The sequence below is a fragment of the Pholcus phalangioides genome, unplaced genomic scaffold, assembly GCF_987345545.1.
Source record: "Pholcus phalangioides strain wild (caught in Gottingen) unplaced genomic scaffold, Ppha-v1.0 ptg000015l_1, whole genome shotgun sequence".
NCBI lineage: Eukaryota > Metazoa > Arthropoda > Arachnida > Araneae > Pholcidae > Pholcus > Pholcus phalangioides.
In genome coordinates this window covers 50,000,001-50,021,619 of record NW_028301608.1, presented here as the reverse complement: position 1 = coordinate 50,021,619, position 21,619 = coordinate 50,000,001, and the positions used below count along the sequence as shown (strand labels likewise).

At 37.9% G+C, this 21,619-nt stretch overlaps 1 protein-coding gene across 4 annotated transcripts in view; it reads right to left on the bottom strand.

The window, feature by feature from the left end:
- LOC149076154 (sodium/potassium-transporting ATPase subunit alpha-like) overlaps nucleotides 1–21,619 on the bottom strand; it is a 137,511-nt gene that overhangs the window by 97,633 nt on the left and 18,259 nt on the right. The window contains exon 1 of one of the 4 annotated variants that reach the window (XM_089243696.1): nucleotides 11,146–11,386. The exons of 1 other annotated variant lie outside the window; for it this stretch is intronic. In XM_089243696.1, the coding sequence (XP_089099822.1) occupies nucleotides 11,146–11,175 (30 nt within the window). In that variant the 5' untranslated portion in view covers nucleotides 11,176–11,386. Of the gene's footprint in view, nucleotides 1–250; nucleotides 444–11,145; nucleotides 11,387–21,619 lie in introns of those variants that run through there. 2 more of the 4 variants (XM_089243697.1, XM_089243700.1) reach the window with 2 other exon arrangements.

Genomic DNA, 21,619 nt, shown 5'->3' with positions numbered 1-21,619 from the left:
GTAGTCCCAAAAAAAGTCCGGGGCCAGAACTTATGAAAAACAGATCCTAGGCTAAAGTGGATATATTTTCAAACTAGGGGCTGCACGATAATGTTAAGGGCTTCAAGCAATGTTCAGAATCAAGCGAATTTTAATTTTATTTTAATGTACAGAAAATAGTTTTTGAATTACCTCTGGTAAGAGCGAATATATCGACAAAATACATAGTTTCAATAAAAGCACTAATATTTTGAAATACTAAAACAATTACCTAAACAACTTTTTTTCTCCTGGCACAGCAATCCACAGCTTCAACTATGAAATAACACACCGGATACCTTTAACGGCAAGTATGAACAAACGTAACATGACCGGGAGGTTTTTTTTAGCCGGACCGACCGAACTGCAGACCAAAGCAACAAAAACAATTCCAACAGCGCGACCAAGTAATCCCTATCAACTGCATTAAATTCAGCGGAAACTAATCCGTAGGGGATTACAAGAAGTTGCAAAGCAGCTCAGCGAATGATGTGAAGCCAATCGACCAAAGAACAAATAAATAGAAGAAAAAAAAAATCTTATGGGTTTTTTCTTTCCCTTTCTTTTCAAAGTTGTTCCATAAGATGAAACTTTAAAAAAAAGAAAAGCCAAACAAAAACACTTTGAATAGCCGTCAAAAGAATGAATATAACAAGGAGATTTTCTTAAAATCTACTTCCTCGAATGTAACAGGTTTGACATTGGACAGGCAACTTTCATCACAACTTTTAAAAACACTGAAAGCAATCTCAAGAGAGAGAGAGAAGAAAACATCCGAAATTCATTGCTTTAAAAAAAAAAAAAAGCAAAAATAAATTGAAAAAACAGCCAGAGGTGACTCAAATTTTTTCGCCCACAGGAACAAGTGAACTGTTTCGGTCCATGCAAAACCACGTGAAATTTCCGCTCTGAATATCACGGACTTCTAACGAAAAAAAAAAGGGGGGAAGGGTTATGTAATATACTAACTAAACTGGTGAAAATTAATTACTGTAAAACTTTCAAAAAAACGGGGGAGGGAGGGGGGGGGTGGTTGTCTCAAGGAAAACCGGTCTTCCTTAAGAGGAGACTCCTTAATAAATGAATTTATGTGAAAAAAGCCGGAAAACTCCAGATCAGTAACTTTGCTTAATCGGAAGGTTTACTCATATTTTTCACTAGCTATATTGGGAGACGTGAGAGAAAAATATTCCGTTTATTATTCTAAACGATGGTTTTAGAGCAGCGTTTCTCAGCCCATCTTCCGACGGACTTTCGAAAAATCCAGCGCCTAGAGTTCACCTTCAACATTTCACCGTCAAACCGAAAGATACCCAGGCCACATCGGTCATCAATGAGAGAGTGATTGAGCAACAAAGTGACCGTATGAATGGCCGAATGAGTAACGGTATGAGTCATCGAATGAGTTACCAATTGCGTGAGCGATTTTGTAACTGTATGAATGGACCCGTGATTCGGCGAGTTACCAAGTGAGCGAGTCAGTGATCGTATGAGTGACCGAGTAAGCGATTGAGTCAATGACTGTATGAATAACTCATTTAATTGCTTATTCACCTATTCATCTCCCTACTGTCACTTCGTCGGTGAATTGCGTGACGGTGAATTTGTGTGATGCTCGTCTTCCACTATGAAGGTTGCTGTCAAGGTCCACATGTTCGAATCCTGGGAAGAACATCAGGAACAAGTTCTTTACTTAGCAAGCCTGGAGTGACCACCGATAGATGGCGCCCCATGCTCGTATGGCGATATATGACCGGATTCGGTGTGCGGTACAGTAGCGGCGAATGGTTGGCGATAAATTTTCCGCACACGGTTACCTTAGTGTTCCCCCCCCCCCAAGCAGAATGTGTAAAAATCTGCGACGTACGTCGCAGAACAATTTGTAAGAAAAAGTGCAAAAAACAACACTATTACATGAATGGGAAGTTTTACCGCAGAACATTTCCAGTTAGCTGAGGGCTCGTCGCAGAACGGTACTAAATATTATGCTTTGGGGGTGTTTCATATAATTCCTTGTTGAAGATTCCACGAAAAACGGCAATGAGCAATCAGATAAGAGGGAGGGAAGTTCTGGTGATGTTCTACCACAGTGATAGTGAGGGCTTTCGAAGTGGTTCCTTCGAACAGTCGCATAAAATTCAGTGAGACGAAGGAATTCTAGATTACAAATATCACTTTAATTTTTCCACCAAAATAGAAATGTGCTGAGAATTTCAATCAACCCACGAGACTACTTCTCATTGGAAATTTGACACCGACAACGAGTAGTGGAAACGCAAGCTTCATCATCTTCAACAGATAGGCCATTTGCTTACGAGAGAGAAGGGGGAGAGCTTCACGAATATTACTTTCTAATTAAAAAGCCAAATTATACTTCTACGAAACTTCATAATTTATTTATTCTTTGCTTCAGAAAGTCAGGGATGAGATAAGTGTAGTAAAAGTCAGAAAAACGAGTACGACTCCTAACGAGAAAGTGATTGTCAAAGAGCTAATTAAGATACAAAACTATTTGCTTATAGTGACTAATTTTTTATGAATTAAAATCAGAACACATTCGCTATACGAACAGAAATTCTCGAAAAACACATTTTCTTTCCGCTTTCCTTGAGAATTATACATGAAATAGACTGGAAAAAAAAGTGGCATTGTTTTTTAAATCTCTTCACCTTATTCATTGGTGTTTATAAACGGGGCATGGCAGTACCTCTCCAAGACCACATGCTGTATAAATATCTTCTTGTTACCCATATAGGAGCGGGCAAAACACATAATTTTATCTGTAGGTGTGTTGGTTGGAGAGGTGGGGTTGGTGCCTCTGGCTTTGACAACGTTGTTATTTTCGTTAAAAAAAATCCTCCCTCATCTTCAAAAACTTGGACCCAGGATAGGTCTTAATCATTTCCTCTACCTTAAATGTTATTGGACACTTTTATACTGCAACGAATACTCCAGTTGCAGAAACGCCTGCATGTCACGAAGGGCAACATTTTGTTGCACAATCAACACTGTGTATGCAGAAGAAGCTAACTCCAGATGCATATTCCAGCAAAATAGTTCAAAATAGAAGGTAAAAGAAAGCTGAATATATATATAGTTTTTTTTCCCCCATTTATGTAGTTCTACAGGGCAAAATTTTCCCTCTGATTGTGAACTGTCGTTGTGACAGATGCACTGCATGTAATCGTAATCATTCGGTGAGAGACGCGAGAATCGATTATGATATAAAGGAAATTTTTTTCCCATTCATATCCATCAATCCTTGCAATTAATAATGCTTGCTTTCTTTCTTCTCACACATTAATACTACTCTAGGCCCTGACCCACAAAACAAGAGAAATGAATGAGGTTTATTCTCAACTTAGATACAAGATAGTATTTTGCCACAATAACAAATCTCCCCCTTACTCTTGTGACTGAGTGGAAAAAACAAACACACACAGTATCAAAGGCCACCACCTCACATGACAACTAAGGGTGGGCTTTCATGAACTCTTGAAAGTAAACATATGATCCTTATCAACACAAGTACCTGTCAATGTTAAGTAGATAGTGATTGATGACCATAATGACCTACCATAATAAAAAAACGCTAAGATAACATGCAAGAGTAACATTTGATTAAATGTATTGACATACGTAAATTATTGAATTCTTAAAATTCTCAAACTGTCACAATACTTATGAACAAGGCCTGGATGTCGTTGACCTAAAAAATCCTGAAACGACGATAAAAAATGTCCCTAAAAACTCGGAAAAATGCCCTAAAAATCCGAAAAATTCCCAAAAAAAACCAATGTTCATTACAAAGAAACATCACAAATTCCTTTAGAAACTGAACTAGTCATTACACTGGAGGTAAAAAAAAAATTCTTATCGAAAATCCCATTCGTTCTGAACATTTCATCAAATTTCTGAAAAGGCAGGATAAACTTCTTTCACCATCAATAGATGTTATTGGGGATATTGGAGGGGGAGATCTAATCTACTCAATGTTAATTTCTCTTCAATTTCAGATGTTCTTGTAATGACATCAAAATTTTTCTACAGGCAATAAGTCCGTTTTTTCCCCTCATTATTTTATCAAATTCCATGATAGCAAATTGGTCTACCCCACTTTTAGCACACTGACTTTATAGATATAGCATCAATAAGCTAAATACTTTTTCGATGTTTTAGTGATAATACTGGAATGAAAAAAACATGGAGTTATAATCTTCACAATATCTCCATGGGACTGAAGGATGGGAAACCCCAAGAATGCTGAAGATTGATCTTATGTACGTTTTTCAATATTTCCAAGAAAAAAAAAAGATTAAGAAATCTCACTGCATGCAGCATTCTTACGGATCAAAATCCTTCAACACAAATTTGCAGATTTCAAAATTTCCCCTGTAGTGCATGCAAATACTATACCTTGTTCCCTTTTATGTAATGAAAATTCCTCTTTCTTATCATCCCATATAGGACAATAATTTCTTGTTTGGTCAGCTCTTGGAATTTTTAACTAAATTTACCTGGAATTGTTTCTATGTAAACTTTGTTAGTCATCTATAAGGGGTCATTCAAGTATTACGTAAGCAGATTTTCAGCCATTTTTGATCCCCTCCCCCCCCCCCCTGTCAGCAAAGCACTGACCACCACCCCACCGTCATCAAAAGTCAGCAAATCCGAACCCCCCCCCCCTCCGATGCTGACGTAATACTTGAGTGACCCCTAAAGGAAAATACAAGGTAAGCGATTCATGATTTTTTTTTTTTTTTTAAATTTTAGCCTACTTTTTGAAGTGAAAAAATATCGTAAAAATACCAAAAATGGCTTAAAATCTGCAAAATGCCTTAAAAGTGAAAAGTACTGAAAAATGCCAAAAAAAAAAAAATTCATCAACATCCGCGCGCTTGCTTATGAATACAGTCAAACCTCGTTAGTGCGTCACCCGGTAAACACGTCACTCCGCTTACCGGGTCACTTTTTGAAAGTCCTAGTTGTCCTCAGGCAGGAATTCGCACAGTTATGGCTTACTCCGGTTAACGAGTCATTCCGCTTACTGAGGCACATTTTTGCTCTCCCAAGAGTGACTCATTAACGAGGTTTGACTGTATATGTGAGATATTATAATTTTTCGATATTTTCTTTTTTCATGGAGGATAAGATACATGATCAGAACTGGAGTTATGGAAGTATTTAGGCATGCAAATACTAATAAATTATATTAAAAAAATGGCCGGGGAGTTTTTCTGGCAATGCACAGTACCAGCACTTTTTACCTAGTGTGGTAGCTGCTTCATTAATATCTTCATGGTTGGTGCCATCACTCCCCCCCGGTGCATGGTGGACCTGGTGCATGGAATTTGTTGAAAACTCTGGTTTCAACAAAGGTACAAAAAACTCTGGTTCTGTCAAGGTTGCAATTTTAACTGGCCAAAAAATGAATTCTGGCCAGGACACTGACCTAAAGTGGTTTTGACCTGTCAAAAAGTGTGGCCGAAATTGGTTAAAAATATTGAAATGGTCTTAAAACTGATGCAGCGATAGTTTTAACTGTTTCTTCCGCATTAAATTTTAAATTAAAACCAGTTTTTACTTTTAATAAGCATCCGAATATTTCTGTTAGAAATCAGGGTTGCATCCATCTCGACAAGGGGTGGTTTTACCCATGCAAAAAATCTGTTTCAACCGCCCGATCGAGAGCAGTTTTGGCCATTTCGAATGGTTTACCATGAGCGTCTTCCAATGGTCGACACGAACGGCAACCAACTTTTTCACTATTCAACATATTTTTTCAAATTTCACAATATTTTTGATCTGCTTATAGATATCTTCACTTCATACCATATTTTTATGTATGTTTATGAAGTTGAGGTTTTAGACAATGTCATAAAAACACGGTAAATGCTATGGTTATTATTAGGTGGGTAAAACAAAGTTATGGCCAGAAATTTATTGTTTGGAAAGGAAAGAAAGAAAAAGCAAGAAATATCTTTTCAGAAACAATCCCCACCGATATCTATAACATTCAGCCATCTGTGTTTGAATTTTTGTAAATTTTGTTCAAAAAAAATTGGGAGTTTTCAAGTTGTGAAAACTAATGACCATTTTTTTGGCCTCTTGAGAAGCGCTCTTGTTCAAGTGATTCTTTAAAGACAGGAATAGGTGGAAGTTAGTGAGAGAGCAAGGTCGGGAGAATATGGAAGGTGTTCCAACTCAATTCCTGAAATTGCGGTTCACGAGCGACGCCCTTTGCTGCTTCAAAATTTTATGAAAATGGTGCAAATAGCCACAATGCAATTTGGCACTAATTGCTCGTACTCTTGAGATGAAAGTCACAGAACATTATTCCACGGTGATCCAACCAGACAGGCGTTCTTGTGTGTCAGTGTGCGTCGATTACCCTTTTTGCCCTCGCATCGGACATTTTCCAGCTGGACTGTTGAGGGCCATTCCCGTTTCCAGTAACCGAATGTTCTGGCACTTACAGTGGATTCTTCTAAGACGGAATTTATCACGGTTGCAGCTCTGGAAGCACCAAGTTTGGATTTCCAGTGGGACCAAATGATGTGACGAATTTTAAATTTTTCAACAGACATTTTACGCGTCCCGTACCACATCTGAAAATTGCAAACTAACGAAATTTTCCGTACAACTAAAACACTAACATTTTCAAAGCGTTCATGATTATGAAATTAGACTGTAAACACAATTGCAACTCATCTAGCGCCACCTATCATTTATGGCAAGAACTTTGTTACAAGATTCATTGAAAGACTAATTATTTGTGGAGATGAAGGTTGCAAGGAAGAAAATTCATCTCTGCCCCCAAGGGGACTCGAACCCCGGTATCTCGCTTGCCGGACGAGTGCTCTGCCATCTAAGCTATGGAACAGAATATTTCAACCTTGGAACATATATATATGTTGAAAGGCTCCGTACGTGGACGGCGGCAGCAATCAACTAATAGCTCGTGAATGACATAGGCCACCAGAAATGGCATGTGGCCATTTGGGGGCAGAGATGAATTTTCTTCCTTGTAATCTTCTCACACACATCTCCACAAATAATCAGTCTTTGAATGAAACTTGTATTAACAAGTGGAGAGGACATTTATATATGTAAGAACTTTGTTCCCCACCAAATATTATAATGTCCGAACCTTGCTAACACTGATTTGTATCGATTATGTTCTTTGATTTTTGGTATGTTCTTATTATGGCTTGGATTCAGTCTTATTCAAGTTAACGGTAAATCTTACTCTAATACAATTAACTAATCTACATTTAAATATTCATACTTTATTTCTTTAGTGGTTTATTAAATTGGGTTATTAAGGCAGTCTCGTGAAACTACTTTTCAAGAATTAATGGGAAAAATTTTGAAATTTGAGTTTTTTGGCCGCTCGAAGTAGTCGAAACTCACGAAAATTGATTTTCACCAAGCCGGTTGAAACTACCCCCCGGTCAAAACGAATACAAAATTGCTATGAGTAATGGACAACGAAGAAAATAAGATTTAAACTGTTGCTGCAAGCAATGTTGTGAGTCAGGGAATGACGAATCGAAAAAATAATCCATTCACCAGCCAAATTTCTTAAGAGCCAAGAAGGATTATCTCAAGAAAAACTGTCTTGAGAAAAATTATGTTTTTTTTTTTTTCGGTACTAATATTTCCTTCCCCCCCCCCCTTTAAAAGAACAGTTACGAAATCAGAAAATTTTATGTTATTCATAGACTCCAGTTTATCAATCACACACAGAAAGTTTTAGGCGCCAATACCCATTTTATAGTCGCCATGGCGACCTGGCGCTTGTCTAGCCCTGTTATAAGTCACCATTAACTGTGAGCTTGAAAAATGGAAAACTACAATTTTTTTAATAGTCAAGCAGAACAGGTATCTATATAATGCAGGATTTTTTTTTATTCTAGCAGTACGTTGGAATACCAATATCTTTTTCGCAAAATTACATTTTTATAATTTGAGGATAATGGAATCGCAATTTTTTTTTTTTTTTTTTTTTTGAAAATGAAGAAAATCAAATGCAGTGATAATTCATCGCTTTTTAAATTATTTTCATTTGATATTTCGATTTAGATTATTTCATTACGATGAACGTAATCCAGGCTGGACGAATCAAAAATCTAGCCGCCAGAAAATTTTACCCGAACAAAAAATGTCCAAAATAATGCTTCTTTTGACTTTTTTGGGGGAGGGGGGGGGGGGGGTGGAGGCATAGTGACCCTCTTTCATGTTGGCAGAAACACTGCTATAAGTTCCAAACACTTTGTGCTGCCCTTAGCTGCAATTTATGAACTACATAAAGAGAATTTTAGGCGCCAATACCAATTTTTTTAGTAGCCATGGCGACCTGGAATTTATCCAGCCCTAATGTAACCTTTGACACGTCGATAAGTTTTGGTTTTGCCGGAGATGCCTGGGTTTCCTTGGGGGTCGGAAAGTGCTTACGTTGTTCCTTGGGACAGAGCCTGGGTGTCTGGCAGGTCCTCGACATGTAGTGAGAATGGAATATTAAACTTTCAAGTGATAGCAGTAATAAGTGCCCTTATATCTGTACGCATAAAGACTTTTCAATGTACAGTACCCGATTTTCTTTTTTTCATGAAACTTCATAATTCGTGTTCATTGTGGTTGTTTAATCTTTTTTATGTAGCTAGTTAACCTTTTTTATAAGATTACTAATTGATCATCATGATTAGTTTTTTCAATGTCACATTCTGTTCAAAAACGAATTTTGGCAATTAATACCTTAGAAATCTGATGAGCACGCAAAAAAAAACACCATGCAGTGATGAGAGGCACATACAATGCAAGAATTTTGAACAAAAAGGTTACACTTGATGTGAACATTGATGAAACAAAAAAAAAAAAAATCAATGGTTCAGAAATTGTGCTCCTGGAGAAGGCTTGGAAAAGAGGAAACTTTAATTAGTGTATTATAGTTTTACATTAGACATCATGGGAATTTGTATTTAGTTACCTAAAATACTACAGAATTCCTGTGTAAACCATTCAATTAAATCAAGGTAACATGAATCAACATTTTAACATAAACAGAGGTAGATAACTTTTAATGGACTGGAGTGTAATGTAGGCTGTATAAATGTTTCTAGACTTAGTTTATTGTTTTCAGCCATTCCTTCAATGTTACGTTACTGGCAGCTACATAAATCCTGAGGTGTCCCTACCTAACAAGCTCAAAAAAAGCACTTAAAATTAAAGTCAGCCCATCACAACTGTTTTTCCCTCTCAACATTGATATGAACATTTTCTTACATATGGGGCCACGTCAGGGAGGATTCAGCACAGGGTAAATATTTTCTAAATACTATAAGTTCACTGGAAAAGTGCCCAAAAAACCATGAACAAAGATTCTGGCTTCAGACCCCATTCCAGGATATAGGTTTGAAATTTTTTTCTTTTGGCTACAACAAATTATATTTAATGAATTACTTTTGAATTACTCAATTCTTAGTTACAAAATTTATAAATTCCTTGCATAAATTTCGTTAATTTAATTAATCGTTATCAAATCATAAATTTATAGCATAAAATTATAAACTTATTGCTTGAAATTTGTTTTCATCTTTATTATTAAATTTTATAAAGAATGAAAAAAAATTATGCAAACAAAAAATTTTGATTTCAACAGTTTTTTTCTGTAATATTAACTGCAACAAATATTCATGTGCAGACACTTATTTTTTTTCCAACTAATTTTGCAATTCATTTGTATTGTTTTTATTGTATTTTAATGCTGATTTTAATAATTGGGCACATTGTTTTGGTAAAATTAAAGGTTGAGCATATACTGTTGTAAATATCTAACCAATAGCTGCAGAAATATTAAGGAAAAAAACAGTCCCAGATCCTTTTCCAATGAAGGAATGAAACTATACATATTGTTTTTTCATTACTAGCATTAGAACAATCTATTGGAAACAACCCCATTTAAATAACATTGGAATCAATCATTTTTAACATGCAGTATTTATCAGCTCAAACTGTGAATGTTTTGTTGTAACACCGATTTTTAATGTTCATAAATCTATCAATATGATGTTTTTTACAAGCACATAATACTGTGTTACTTCCCATGGTTATGCTAGTGTATATTAATGCCATTTCAATGCATGTTCACTGTTAACCTTTAAAAGGGCTTACCTTGTTTATCACAACTGTTTGTTTACAAAATTTATTTGGGGGCCATCTGTTGGTGTTGATACAAGCCCTGTTGTTATCACATTGAAAGAACAGTTGGATGGATAGCACCATTTTTAATGAGGAAAACTAATTTAATTGCCAATCAACAAATACACTGACAGTATTTAGAAATTTACTGCTGTTTTCTCCCATAAAAACAATTAAAAATTTTCCATTTTTGTTACCATAAGCGTGCTTATATCAACAGGTACTAAATCAGTTTTCACTGCTATCATAAATATAAGCTATTTAAGAAGGTCAATTCATTTTTAACTGTGATAACATAACAATACAAACAATACGCCCCAGCATAACCACCACGCTAAGAAACACATGACCCCAATATTTATGAAAACAAAAAAAAAAAAGACTACAAAACAGGTTGTGCAAGTGCTAGTTCAAAATAATGAGGAGCCAATTCTTAACATTGGGTAATGTTAGGAATTAAACCTGAGAATCGTAAAAACTGCAAGCACATGAGACACAAAACACGAGATACACGGTTTGATCCATTCACGTTGGAAACGCTTAATGGCGCTATACAAAAAAAAATTCGAAACGTTCGAGATAACCAACCCCTAACCTAGATCGCGATAAACCAGCCGTTATTTTATTCGGGCCCGATTTCCTAGGATAGGAACCACGAAATCACCTCATAATAATAATAATAGTAACAACGGTGATCATCATCACCAAGAGGCGCAGCAGCCACAGTCACAAAATCGAAGTTTTCGTGCGACCCAACCCACTTACTACTTTGGGATGCCTACCAGCCAGCCACCATCCAAACAAGCCACCATGGCTGGGATCGGTTCGGGTTTGTTGCTCTCGTCCGGATAACAGGGATAAAATTAGAAATAATAAATGGAAGAGATAAGTTTATATTAAAAGAAGAGATAAGATATTTATTATCACCTGCTCGTCCTCCTTATCTTGCGATGCCATTTTTTTTTTTCCTCACCTAAAAAAAAAACAACACAAATCCGATATTACGATTCCCCACACTGTCTGTTTGTTACCGCCGCCGCACTCTCTGGACGTTGTGAAAAGGGGTGGAGGGGAAGAAAAAAAAGCGACGACTCTCTCTGACGTCAGTCACGGGAAACGCCGCCGCTCAGCGCCGCACCGTTGCTTCTCTTTCTCTCTTCTCTTTCGCCGCTCGCTGTATCGCGCTATTGCTAAAGTCTGGCGTTGGCGCTTTTTCTCTGGCGAGAAGCAAACTGCCTTCTCACGCCAAATTCTGCACCTCTACTGACGTAGCAGAGCTGTCTGTGTATATATTGTTACACAGAAAAAACGGGCAATATATAAACGAATTTTCTCGTTGTTGATAACGGAGCCGTGGGAAATATTTTTTCAGGGGAGAATTTTGGAATTATTTTCCCTCCCTTAAAAAATTCGTGAATTTCATCACGTCATTGAACAGAGACTGAGACTAAGATTTTTATCGGGCCTTAAGTAGCACGAAATTTCAGGCAAAATGTGCCATTAGGGGCCATCAAGTATTACGCCTGCAAAATTTTTAGCCATTTTTGAACCCCCCCCCCCCCGCGGCAGCAAAATTTAGTCAGCTCTGCTCCCTACCTCATAACGCATATTGGTGGGATCAGAGACGTTCACGGGGGGGCACCCCGATTTATATGCTGATATAATCAATTTCTATTAATTTCAATACAATTACAAATACAAGGCCACAACAGGCAAAATGCTCAACAAGGTAGCTGAGAAAAAGATGCCCATAACAAATATGGATGACAAACATGCTCGCAAAAGTTTGGGACAAATTTGATTAACGTATAGACATATACCGTGCATCCCAAGGTGGACATATTGAGCACCTTTAATTTGGTTTGTAAAAAAATTTATGATTGTGACCATGAATATAGCAAACCGTGTAATATAAAATTCATCTTAGATGTCTATGTTAAATATTTTTCGTAATATACGCATTTCAAATCGGGTGATTCTTTTTGAAACATCTTGTGTTTCTATTATTTCTAAAATTTTCACAAATAGCTTTCAATGCTATATAAAGGCTAAGATCTCTTAATTTAAGAAATTCATTGCGACCCACCCTCTAAGCCATATATGGCCTTGGCCCGCCGACCAAATGTGGCCTGCCCCCCCCCCCCAAACCTAATTTTGGAAAAATTAGCCAAAGCTGGGTTTTCCTGGAAGTAGAATTTCTGCGCCGTGTGCAGCGTGAAAACGATTCAGGTTTTTTTGACCAATTAGCGTCTTCACGCTGCACACGGCGCAGAAATTCTACTTCTAGGAAAACCCGGCTTAAGCGGTACATTTACAGATCGCTCAGGTGACCCGTGGTATAATTCCAGAGCATTTAAGTGACTCGTTGCACAATTTCAGATCACTCAAGTAGGCCCGTGGCACATTCACAGGTCACTTAAGTGATCTGTAACACAATTCCAGAACACTTAAGCAATCCGTGGCACATTTAGAGATCCCTTGAGTGACAAGTGGCACAGTTTTAGGGCACTTAAGTGTCCTCTAGTGCTGTTCCACATCACTTAAGTTACCCGCGGCACATTCCCAGATTCCTTGAATAATCCGCGGCATAATTATGGATCTCGTGAATGATGCGTGGCACAGTTCCAGAGCACTTACGAGGCCCGGAAACATTTATAGATCACTTGGATCCGTTGAACATTTAGAGATCACTAAAGTGGCTCTGTAAGGGACTTATCAATAGGGAGAATGTTAGTTGAGGTGCCCACAAACTATTTTATAAAGGTGGTTGATGACATAAGCATCATCCAAACCCCCTTCCGTCATCAAAAGTCAGCAAATCGGAACCGCCCCCATCGATGCTGAGTTAATACTTGAATGACCCCTAAGTTTTTTTTGCACCTTTTCAACCTTTTTTTTCTACGGTAAAAATATTTTGATTTTTCCTGCCGTAAATGCCTATTTCGACATCGTTTTATGCTTATTCGTGAATTATAGAGGCCCTACTCTGTACAACTCAGATATACAGTAGAACCTCGTTGTAACGGACTAATGGGCGCAGAAGATTGTCCTTCATAATGAAAGTGCAGTTTATAACAAATAATTCTTATAGGGGGTGCAAGGCTACAGGGCGTACATGAATGAAGGTGCAGTAGTTAGCTGCAAAAGAATGTTTATTATATACCAAATAAAAAGCAGCCTTCAACATAGGTAGGATTGAAAAAACAAATGTGTGCGTATGCGTATACACTGTATTAATCTTAATTTTTCTAGTTGGCGAGCAGTATGAGTCATGCAGTGCATCTATATGTACGATAAACAAAACAACGGTAGATTTTTAATCGCTTTCTTGGAAATGCTTTTTCAAACGAGTTTATACATTTTTAAATACTTAAAATGAGTTCAGTTCAAAATTTTGAATTTCTTTTAGCTATCCGTTATACGTGAAGTCTGTTATAGTGGGGTGGGGTGTCCGTTATAGTGAGATTCTACTATATTTAGCTTCATGATTGTGATTGTTGTGATGCAGTTATTTTAATTTATTATTGAAACGGTAGATTGAGTAATTGCAGCCAAGATTTTAGACAGGTCGACCCTTACTACACTATCTACCAATAAGTATTTGGACACCTGTGATAGAAAAGAAAAACTAACTTTATTCAAAATCAATAGTTGGTAGAGCCTCCACGAGAGGTAATTACAGCGTGAACCCTCCGGGGCATACTTTCCACAAGTCCTTGTGTGACGGCTAGTGGTATTTTCTTCCACTCGGCTTGGAGAAGACATGTCAGTTCCTTCACCGATTTTGGACAGGTAGGGCACCCCTTAATTCGGCGATCCAACTCGTTCCAGAGGTTCTCGATAGGGTTCAAGTCTGGGCTTTGGGCAGGCCAGTCCATTCGATGAACCCCATTGGCACCATACCAAGCCTAGGTTAACCTCGCAGTATGACAGCTGGCATTGTCGTCCTGGAAGTAACAGGGGTCCACCCCGTAAAACTGCCACAACGTAGGAAGCACATTGTCATCCAAAATAGTGCAGTAAGCATCGGCGTTGAGCTTACCATCCATACCAGGAGAAACACCCCTAGACCATAATTCCACCTCCGCCGAACTTGACTGTTGGCACAATGCATTCTGGCAGGAGACGTTCTCCAGGCAGACGCCAGATCCTGACCCTGCCATCCGAACGGTAGAGGGTGAACCTTGATTCGTCGCTCCAAAGAACCCGTTTCCAATGATCTACGGTCCAATTTCGATGTGCTTTGCACCACATTAACCGAGCAACGCGGTTGGACTTTGTGATCAAAGGCTTATGGGCAGCAGCACGACCATGAAAACCAATCAGACGTGCTTCCTTACGGATGATATTCATTGAAACAATACTCCCGGATGCCTGTTGAAACTCCTCGCGGATGAGGGCCATCGGTTGGGTGCGGTTCTTCCGAATTTCTCTGGACAGCACCCGTCGGTCTCTATCTCCTAGTTTCGTTGGTCTGCCGACTCGGGGCAAATTCCGACAATCACAGCTCACCTTCCACTTCTTAATCACATAGGCCACTGTCGATTTTGGGTACTTCAGCTCGCTAGATATGTCCCTTAAGGATCGGTCATTTTTTTGATACCCGATAGTTATACCTTTCTCGAAATCAGAGAGTTCCGAACTGCGCGGCATCTTGCATGCGACTAATGCCGATGTTGTTTCCTACACGATATATACCGGCGGAGGGCGTGACGTATCTCAGGACCGCAGATATCGTCATTTGCATAGGTGTCCAAATACTTATTGGTAGATAGTGTATAGTAGTTACCTTCCTTTAATTATAAATGCCTTTTTAGTGCCTGTTTTAGGCATTTTTAGTGTCTTTTTACCTGCCTATTTTTAACATTTATAGTGCCTAAACTTCCGGGCTCTAGTATAATGATATTCTACGATTTTTCCTTTTTTTTACTATTAGCTGGATATTTTTATACTTACTGAGAAAGAAAAAAAACTTGCGAGAATGTTTTTTCTTTTTGTTCGTGCTAATAATTTTTTTTTTCCGGAAATATTTACATAATTCTCCTGCAAAAAAAAAAAAAAAAGAATTTCCAACACCCCTTTCCATGACCATAACTTTATTGGAACAAAATTCGATCAAATTTGTTTTATAGCAGAAACGCAATCACATACTAAATAAGCTTTGGGAAAAGGGCGTGAAATTACTTAAAAGATTTAGTTACCTAAAAGTTAAATGTCCAATAACTTAATTACTTCTATCATGTTGCTAAAGTACTTTTTTTATTTCTTTAATATCAAAATACATAAGTGAGAGTCTTATAAATAGCCGAGCAGCCGCCCTTAGGAGAGTGCGACAAGTGCGCTCGCACCGGGCCTTGCGTTTTTCTGGGGAACTACTTACGATAAGATGATAATTTCTTTTATAAATTCTGAATTTTCTTCAATTCCGGAATAATTTCTTTCATAAACTCCGCATTTTCATCAAAATTCCAAGAGTATTTCGTTTTGATAAATTCTGAATTTTTTTTCCCACCAATTCTGGAACTGCTTCTTGAATAAATTCGGAACTTTCATCGTTTGTGGAATTCTGAATTTTTCCCATGTTAGGAATTCTGAATTTTCATCGATTGTGGAATTAATTCTTTCACTTATTCTGAATTATCACGGATGATTTAATTGTTTATTTCATTTTATTTTGAGTTTTCATGGGTGCTGGAGTTACCCCTGTCAATTATTTTTCGTATTTCCGATTCGTTAATTCCGAATTCTCATAAGTTCTTTGACAATTTCTTAAGTTAGGAAAGAAAATTTCTTCAGTTAGGTCTTAATTTTATTTGATTTTGGAATTATTTCTTCTATCAATTTAAAATGTTCTTCAGTTCGAAATTTTTCTGTTGATTTAAATTTAATTGTCTATTTTTCATCATTTCTGTGTATTTTGTAATAATGTATGAATTTCTGAGTGCCGATTCCTCTTTCCCACATCGGGAGAGGGAAATCCAAAATCGGGACTAAGGGGTCCCGAAATTATTTTCGTACCGCCCGGGTCTGGTAATGGCAGCCCTGATTATTAGTTACTTGAATGTTTATAACAGGGGTGCGCAAACTTATCAGTCCGTGGGCCGGTTATGAGGTATTCCTGTTACTCGCGGATCAGAAACTTTTATACATAGAAGTCACCATAGGACCCGTATTTTACGTTGACATTATTGACATTACTGTAATTTTGGCATCCGAATCTTTTTTACAAAAAAATGTCTCGTTTTCCCCCTATGTTTTCAACGAGGACTGCTTGAAGTATAATTGGTTACTGAAATCAAGAATAAAGATTATAAAGGTTGGGCACAAAGTCCGTAGAAACTTCAAAAATGAATGAAAACCGGAAAAATAACCGAAATAAAACGGTTTGCAGGGTTAGCATAGCTAGGTCACTGGAATGTTTTGAAGACGGGGGGGGGGGGAAACCAGCCGATAGGTGGCGCTGCTTTGATGGAAATATGCAAATGAGACGGTTATAAGAACTAGCGCTCCTAATCCACAACCAGTTCACCGTTGTAAACCGTGTATGTGGACCAGCTGCACTATGCCGTTGCTGGATTTGTGACTCGCCTGCAATGTGTTATCCCCTGTGGTGGTGGTGATCATGTGGAACACATACTGCTGTATTAAACTATTTGGAGGCATTCTGTTCGTTATTTGCGTATCTTATCTTGGACTTGTGTACGTCAGCGTCACCTATCGACTGTTTTGAGTTTTTTCCCCCTTTTTCTTAAAAAAATATTCCCGTGACCTACTGATGTTAACCCTACAAACCGTTTTTTATTTCGGTTATTTTTCCGGTTTTTATGAATTTTGATAGTTTCTACGGACTTTTCACCCACCCTGTATTATTACAATTAAGACTATCATAATCAATTATAGCCATATAAATATGTTGGTGTCACATTTTTGTCAAACATAAGTGGCTTCTTTCCCTTGGTGAACTGTATTTTATTCCATTGTGACTTACAGTAGCCCTCGATTTCTCGGCATTGACGAATTTTCGGCAATTTTAGCAACTTTATTTCTTTGACAATTAAAACCTATAAAATTAGATTTGAGGTCACAGGCCACATCAGGTAACTTCGAGGACCACATTTGGCTCGTAGGTCATAGGTTGAACATGCATAATATATTTTAATCCATTTCGACTTAAGTCCTCTCTATTTCTCATTTTTGGCGATATTTCAGCAATTTTAGAAATAGTTGGCAACTTCACAAACTTTTGACAATTCTTTTTTGCCTACAATTGGCAATTTTACTCGCCTTTGACTATGTTAAAATTCTTTTTATGCTAAAACTGGCAAAATTACTTGCCTTTGAAAAATTTTTAGGCTACAATTGGAAACTTTACTTGCCTTTGACAGTTTGTTTTGGTTATAATTGACATTTTTATTTGCCTTGGGCAATGTTTTGGCTATAATTTATGATGTCTCGTACAGATCCGTACGATGGTATGGGTGTATTGATAGTCTTCTGCCGAAATAAATTTCGCGGGCCGGATAGAAATCCTAGGCGGGACGCATTTTGAACGCGGGTCGGAGACTGTGCACCGCTAGTTTAGAACAGCATTATTAGAATCGTTAAACTTCTTTCATTACTTTGAGATTACTCTATAAAAGCATTAAGACCTCAATCGTTCGCTTCAACGTCACATGGCGGAAGCTGTTTCATGAGACCTCGAATGATTTAACATGCTCTTTGAGCTGTGATATACATCGGAGAAAATATATATAACTTTTGAACATTGTTCTTTGAAGAATAGGGTTAGGTTGTGCTTTATCTCTTGATTGGAGGAGAAAAAAAAAAACTGTAGCTAAAACTCTCTCCTTCCCTTTCAGTGACGCCATGTAGTACCGACGTCGGCTTTACATGATTTTGTCCTTGACCGTTTTGGGCCGAAGCACCCTATCAGTTGCTTGCTTGTTACTACTGATGATGCTGCTGCTGCTGCTGTTCCCGATAAAACAAACAACAAAAGTAACCGAAAATAGAAAATGATACGCGAACATAATCTCTATTTCATTCGCTTTCCTTTCCTATAATTGCCTTTCACGGTTAAACATTTCATAAAGTGAAACCTCGATATAACAATACTCCGCGGACCAAGGAAAATAACGTTGTAGAGCATACATGCTCAACCCATGGCACATGGGCCAAATGTGGTCCGTGACTATAAATCTAATTTTGTGAGAATTAACTAAGTGGAACATTTTTCCATATCATTTGAGTGACTCATGGTATAGTTCCACATCGCTTGAGTGAAACCGTGGCATATTCCCAACTCACTAGGTCGCCCATAGATTGTGAGAGACCTGAGTTGTGTTTGAAAGAAAGCACTTCGAATTACGAGTATCCTGGGTGTGAGTTAAAACTATATGAGCTAATTTAAAATGCATCAACTATACTTTACCGCACACCGACTCCGGTCATATATCACCGTATGGCAATTTCCAACTAGTGAAGCTAGGTGCGAAACGAAGGTGCCATCTATCGGTAGTCGCGCGAGGCTCAATAGGTGAAGAACTTGTTGCTGATGTTCTCGCACAGATTCAAACCTTGACCTTCATAGTGAAAGATGATCATCTTGCTACTGCGACACTCGGGCAAGACAGTCGTAACTTGTTTTTGTACGATTGTTAACCCCTTAAGCGGATTTTAAAATTTCACTGTTCACACTGTTACTGCCACCAAATATATCACGAAAAGACCCGATCTTTCTGTAATGAAAGAGTATCAAAGACAGGCGGCATGTGTGTGTGTGATTCTGAGATGCAAAGTTTACAACGATTATAGAATAATATACTAGGGAGCCGCTGTAATAAACCTCTAGACCAGCGGTTCTCAACCTTTTTTGACCAACAGAGCCCTTTCCGGTGTGTAATTTCTATGGCGGAGCCCCGGAGGACTATTTTTTATTTATTCATTCAGTTTTACTTATTTTTATTATTCAAAAATATTAATTTTTTTTTTTCAAATTTACTGGTTTTTTATTTTCCTTGAGCTGCCGCGCAGCCCCTGGAAATTCACACGGAGCACCGGTTGAGAACCGCTGCTCTAGACCAACCGTGGCACCCGCTCTGTCCCGCTATAATAAACCAATCTTTCACATGTTCTAGTGCAGATAGTCTCATATGCAAAATATACTGGTTTCTTTCTGGAATTTCAATGTTTCGTGACTCGTTTGCGTTTTGTACCGTTTTATAGCCGGTTTCATACAGTTCCATTATTGTATTTACTCATTGCACAGTGTTGTGCCCCTTTAGAGTTTGTAGTTGTACCCCTCTCTGTGTGTGGTATTGCGAATCAGCGAGTAAATTTTATCATTTAACATGCATATAATTGTCTCTTACCCTTACGTCATGCTTGTCTTCAAGTGTCAACTTATATATAATTGTATTATTATTAATTGTACCTCGTTTTGTTGCAACCTTTGCAATCGGTTTTCTTACCACACAGAGCAATAATGTGGATTTGTAGCTGCCACACCGTGGAAAGCACTGAACTCTCTGCAAAATGTCACACCTTCTTTTTGAAGAAGAATACTTTTCTCCCTATTTTGTGCAAATAATAATGCTTCCCCCCCATCCCCTAATTCCGAGAATAATATTGAAGAAACCAAGGAAAAGAAATACTCTAGCTTTTTCCATTGTTTATACTGTACGCATATTCTTATACTACTCCGAAGGGAAGGAAAACCGTCTCTTCTGTTGTCAAACTTTGTAATAAAACTGACTCCACCACACAACAGGCAGTTTATCTTTCTTTTTCTTTCAAACCGAGCACAATTCTGGTCTATCGCCATCTATAGGCAATTTACTACGCACTGAAATGTGCCGGAAGTGCAAGTGTGTGTATCTAACGTCCATCTATATTTTAGAAGTGAAGTGAGTAAAGTGTAATGATTGAATATTTGTACCGTTTGTAGGCCTGTTGCTGTCTGTGGCTGGACTTTTTTTTAACGAGGAGATCGGCTTACATTCGCGCCTCGAAGTAGGAAACCACAGAAAACCAGCTTCAGCCGACTACCACTGTGGCGACGGCGGGGCTCGATCCCGAGACCTCGCAATGTGAGTGAATCAGTATGACCACTCGACCACCACAGCGTCAGGCAGTTGATCTAAAAAGTTGAAAGGAATGGAAAAATGCTTCCCCGAAAAAAAAAAGAAAACAAACAGCACAGAGTATCCGATCTCGGCATTAACAAAACAAGAGGGTTTTAAGGAGGTGAGATATCTCGTAATTGCCAGACCGTCGTGAGACAGATTAGTTTTTTGATAGGCCGGGTTTCTCCGGATTGATACGGGGGGGGGGGGGTGAAACTTCAGCTTGGTGTACGTTTTGCAATAACCCCTGGGGACAGCGGGTTTAGCTTTGTATCTATAGCCAAAACCACACGACGGACATTAAGGGGGCAGCACTTCCCGCTTGAATCACTCTCCACCGGCAACTCGACTGAGGATTTATTTCCGTTTCGCCCTGCCAGAGCATGTGCTGAGCAGGATGGTGGCGTCCGATTTACGAAGTTCACCTGCATGCCCTAATAGGGTGGGACAGGGGTGTATCTACAGATCTCGTAATCGCCAAAATAAAAAGGTATCAAGTTAGAAGAGATATCTCTTCAACACTGCTTTAAGGATTAGTATAAAACGGCTGGTTATTGTGACGATGCGGAATGAATTAAAAAAATTTTCATAGTTTCAAATGTGTAAGATTGCTTTAAAATGCTCATAGTTTTTTATGATTCGATTAATTTCTGGAACGAATTGTAACTCTAGGTATTTTCGTAATTATTTTTTCTCAGCACGTGTCACATTTTCTCGTTCCCTCGAAACAGATGTATAAATAATGAGTTACATAGTAACGGAACGAAAAGAAAATTTACACTTTTATCATATAAACCGTAATTTTATTCTATATCTAAGAAAGCATTTGCGAACGAAAGTTTCTGACATTTAAATATAATTTTTTCTTCGGGGGAAAAAAAAAGCAATAAAAGAAAAAAACTCTCTAAATTTCCATTTTTAAAGGAATTACACATGCATACATTGATCTCATGCTTCTGGATTTGAAAATATAAGAGAAAAATAAGAAGAAAGATCGGAAAAATATAAAATGTTTCAGGTTCTGCTATTGACATTTATCAATTTTATTTTTTTAAAGTCTTTGTAACGTTTTCCTTTTCCTTTTTTTTCGTCCGTTCGTACACAAAAGCGCAGCCTGAAGAAAACGTTGATACAGACGGAGAACTGATGCCGGGATTCGGGAAAAGGAAAATAGACAAAAAAAAAAGGAAGAAATAATAGTATAGCTATACGATAAAGTCTCTTTTCGGATATTATTACTTTTTAGAGAGAAGAGAAAACAGAAACAGCGCTATCTC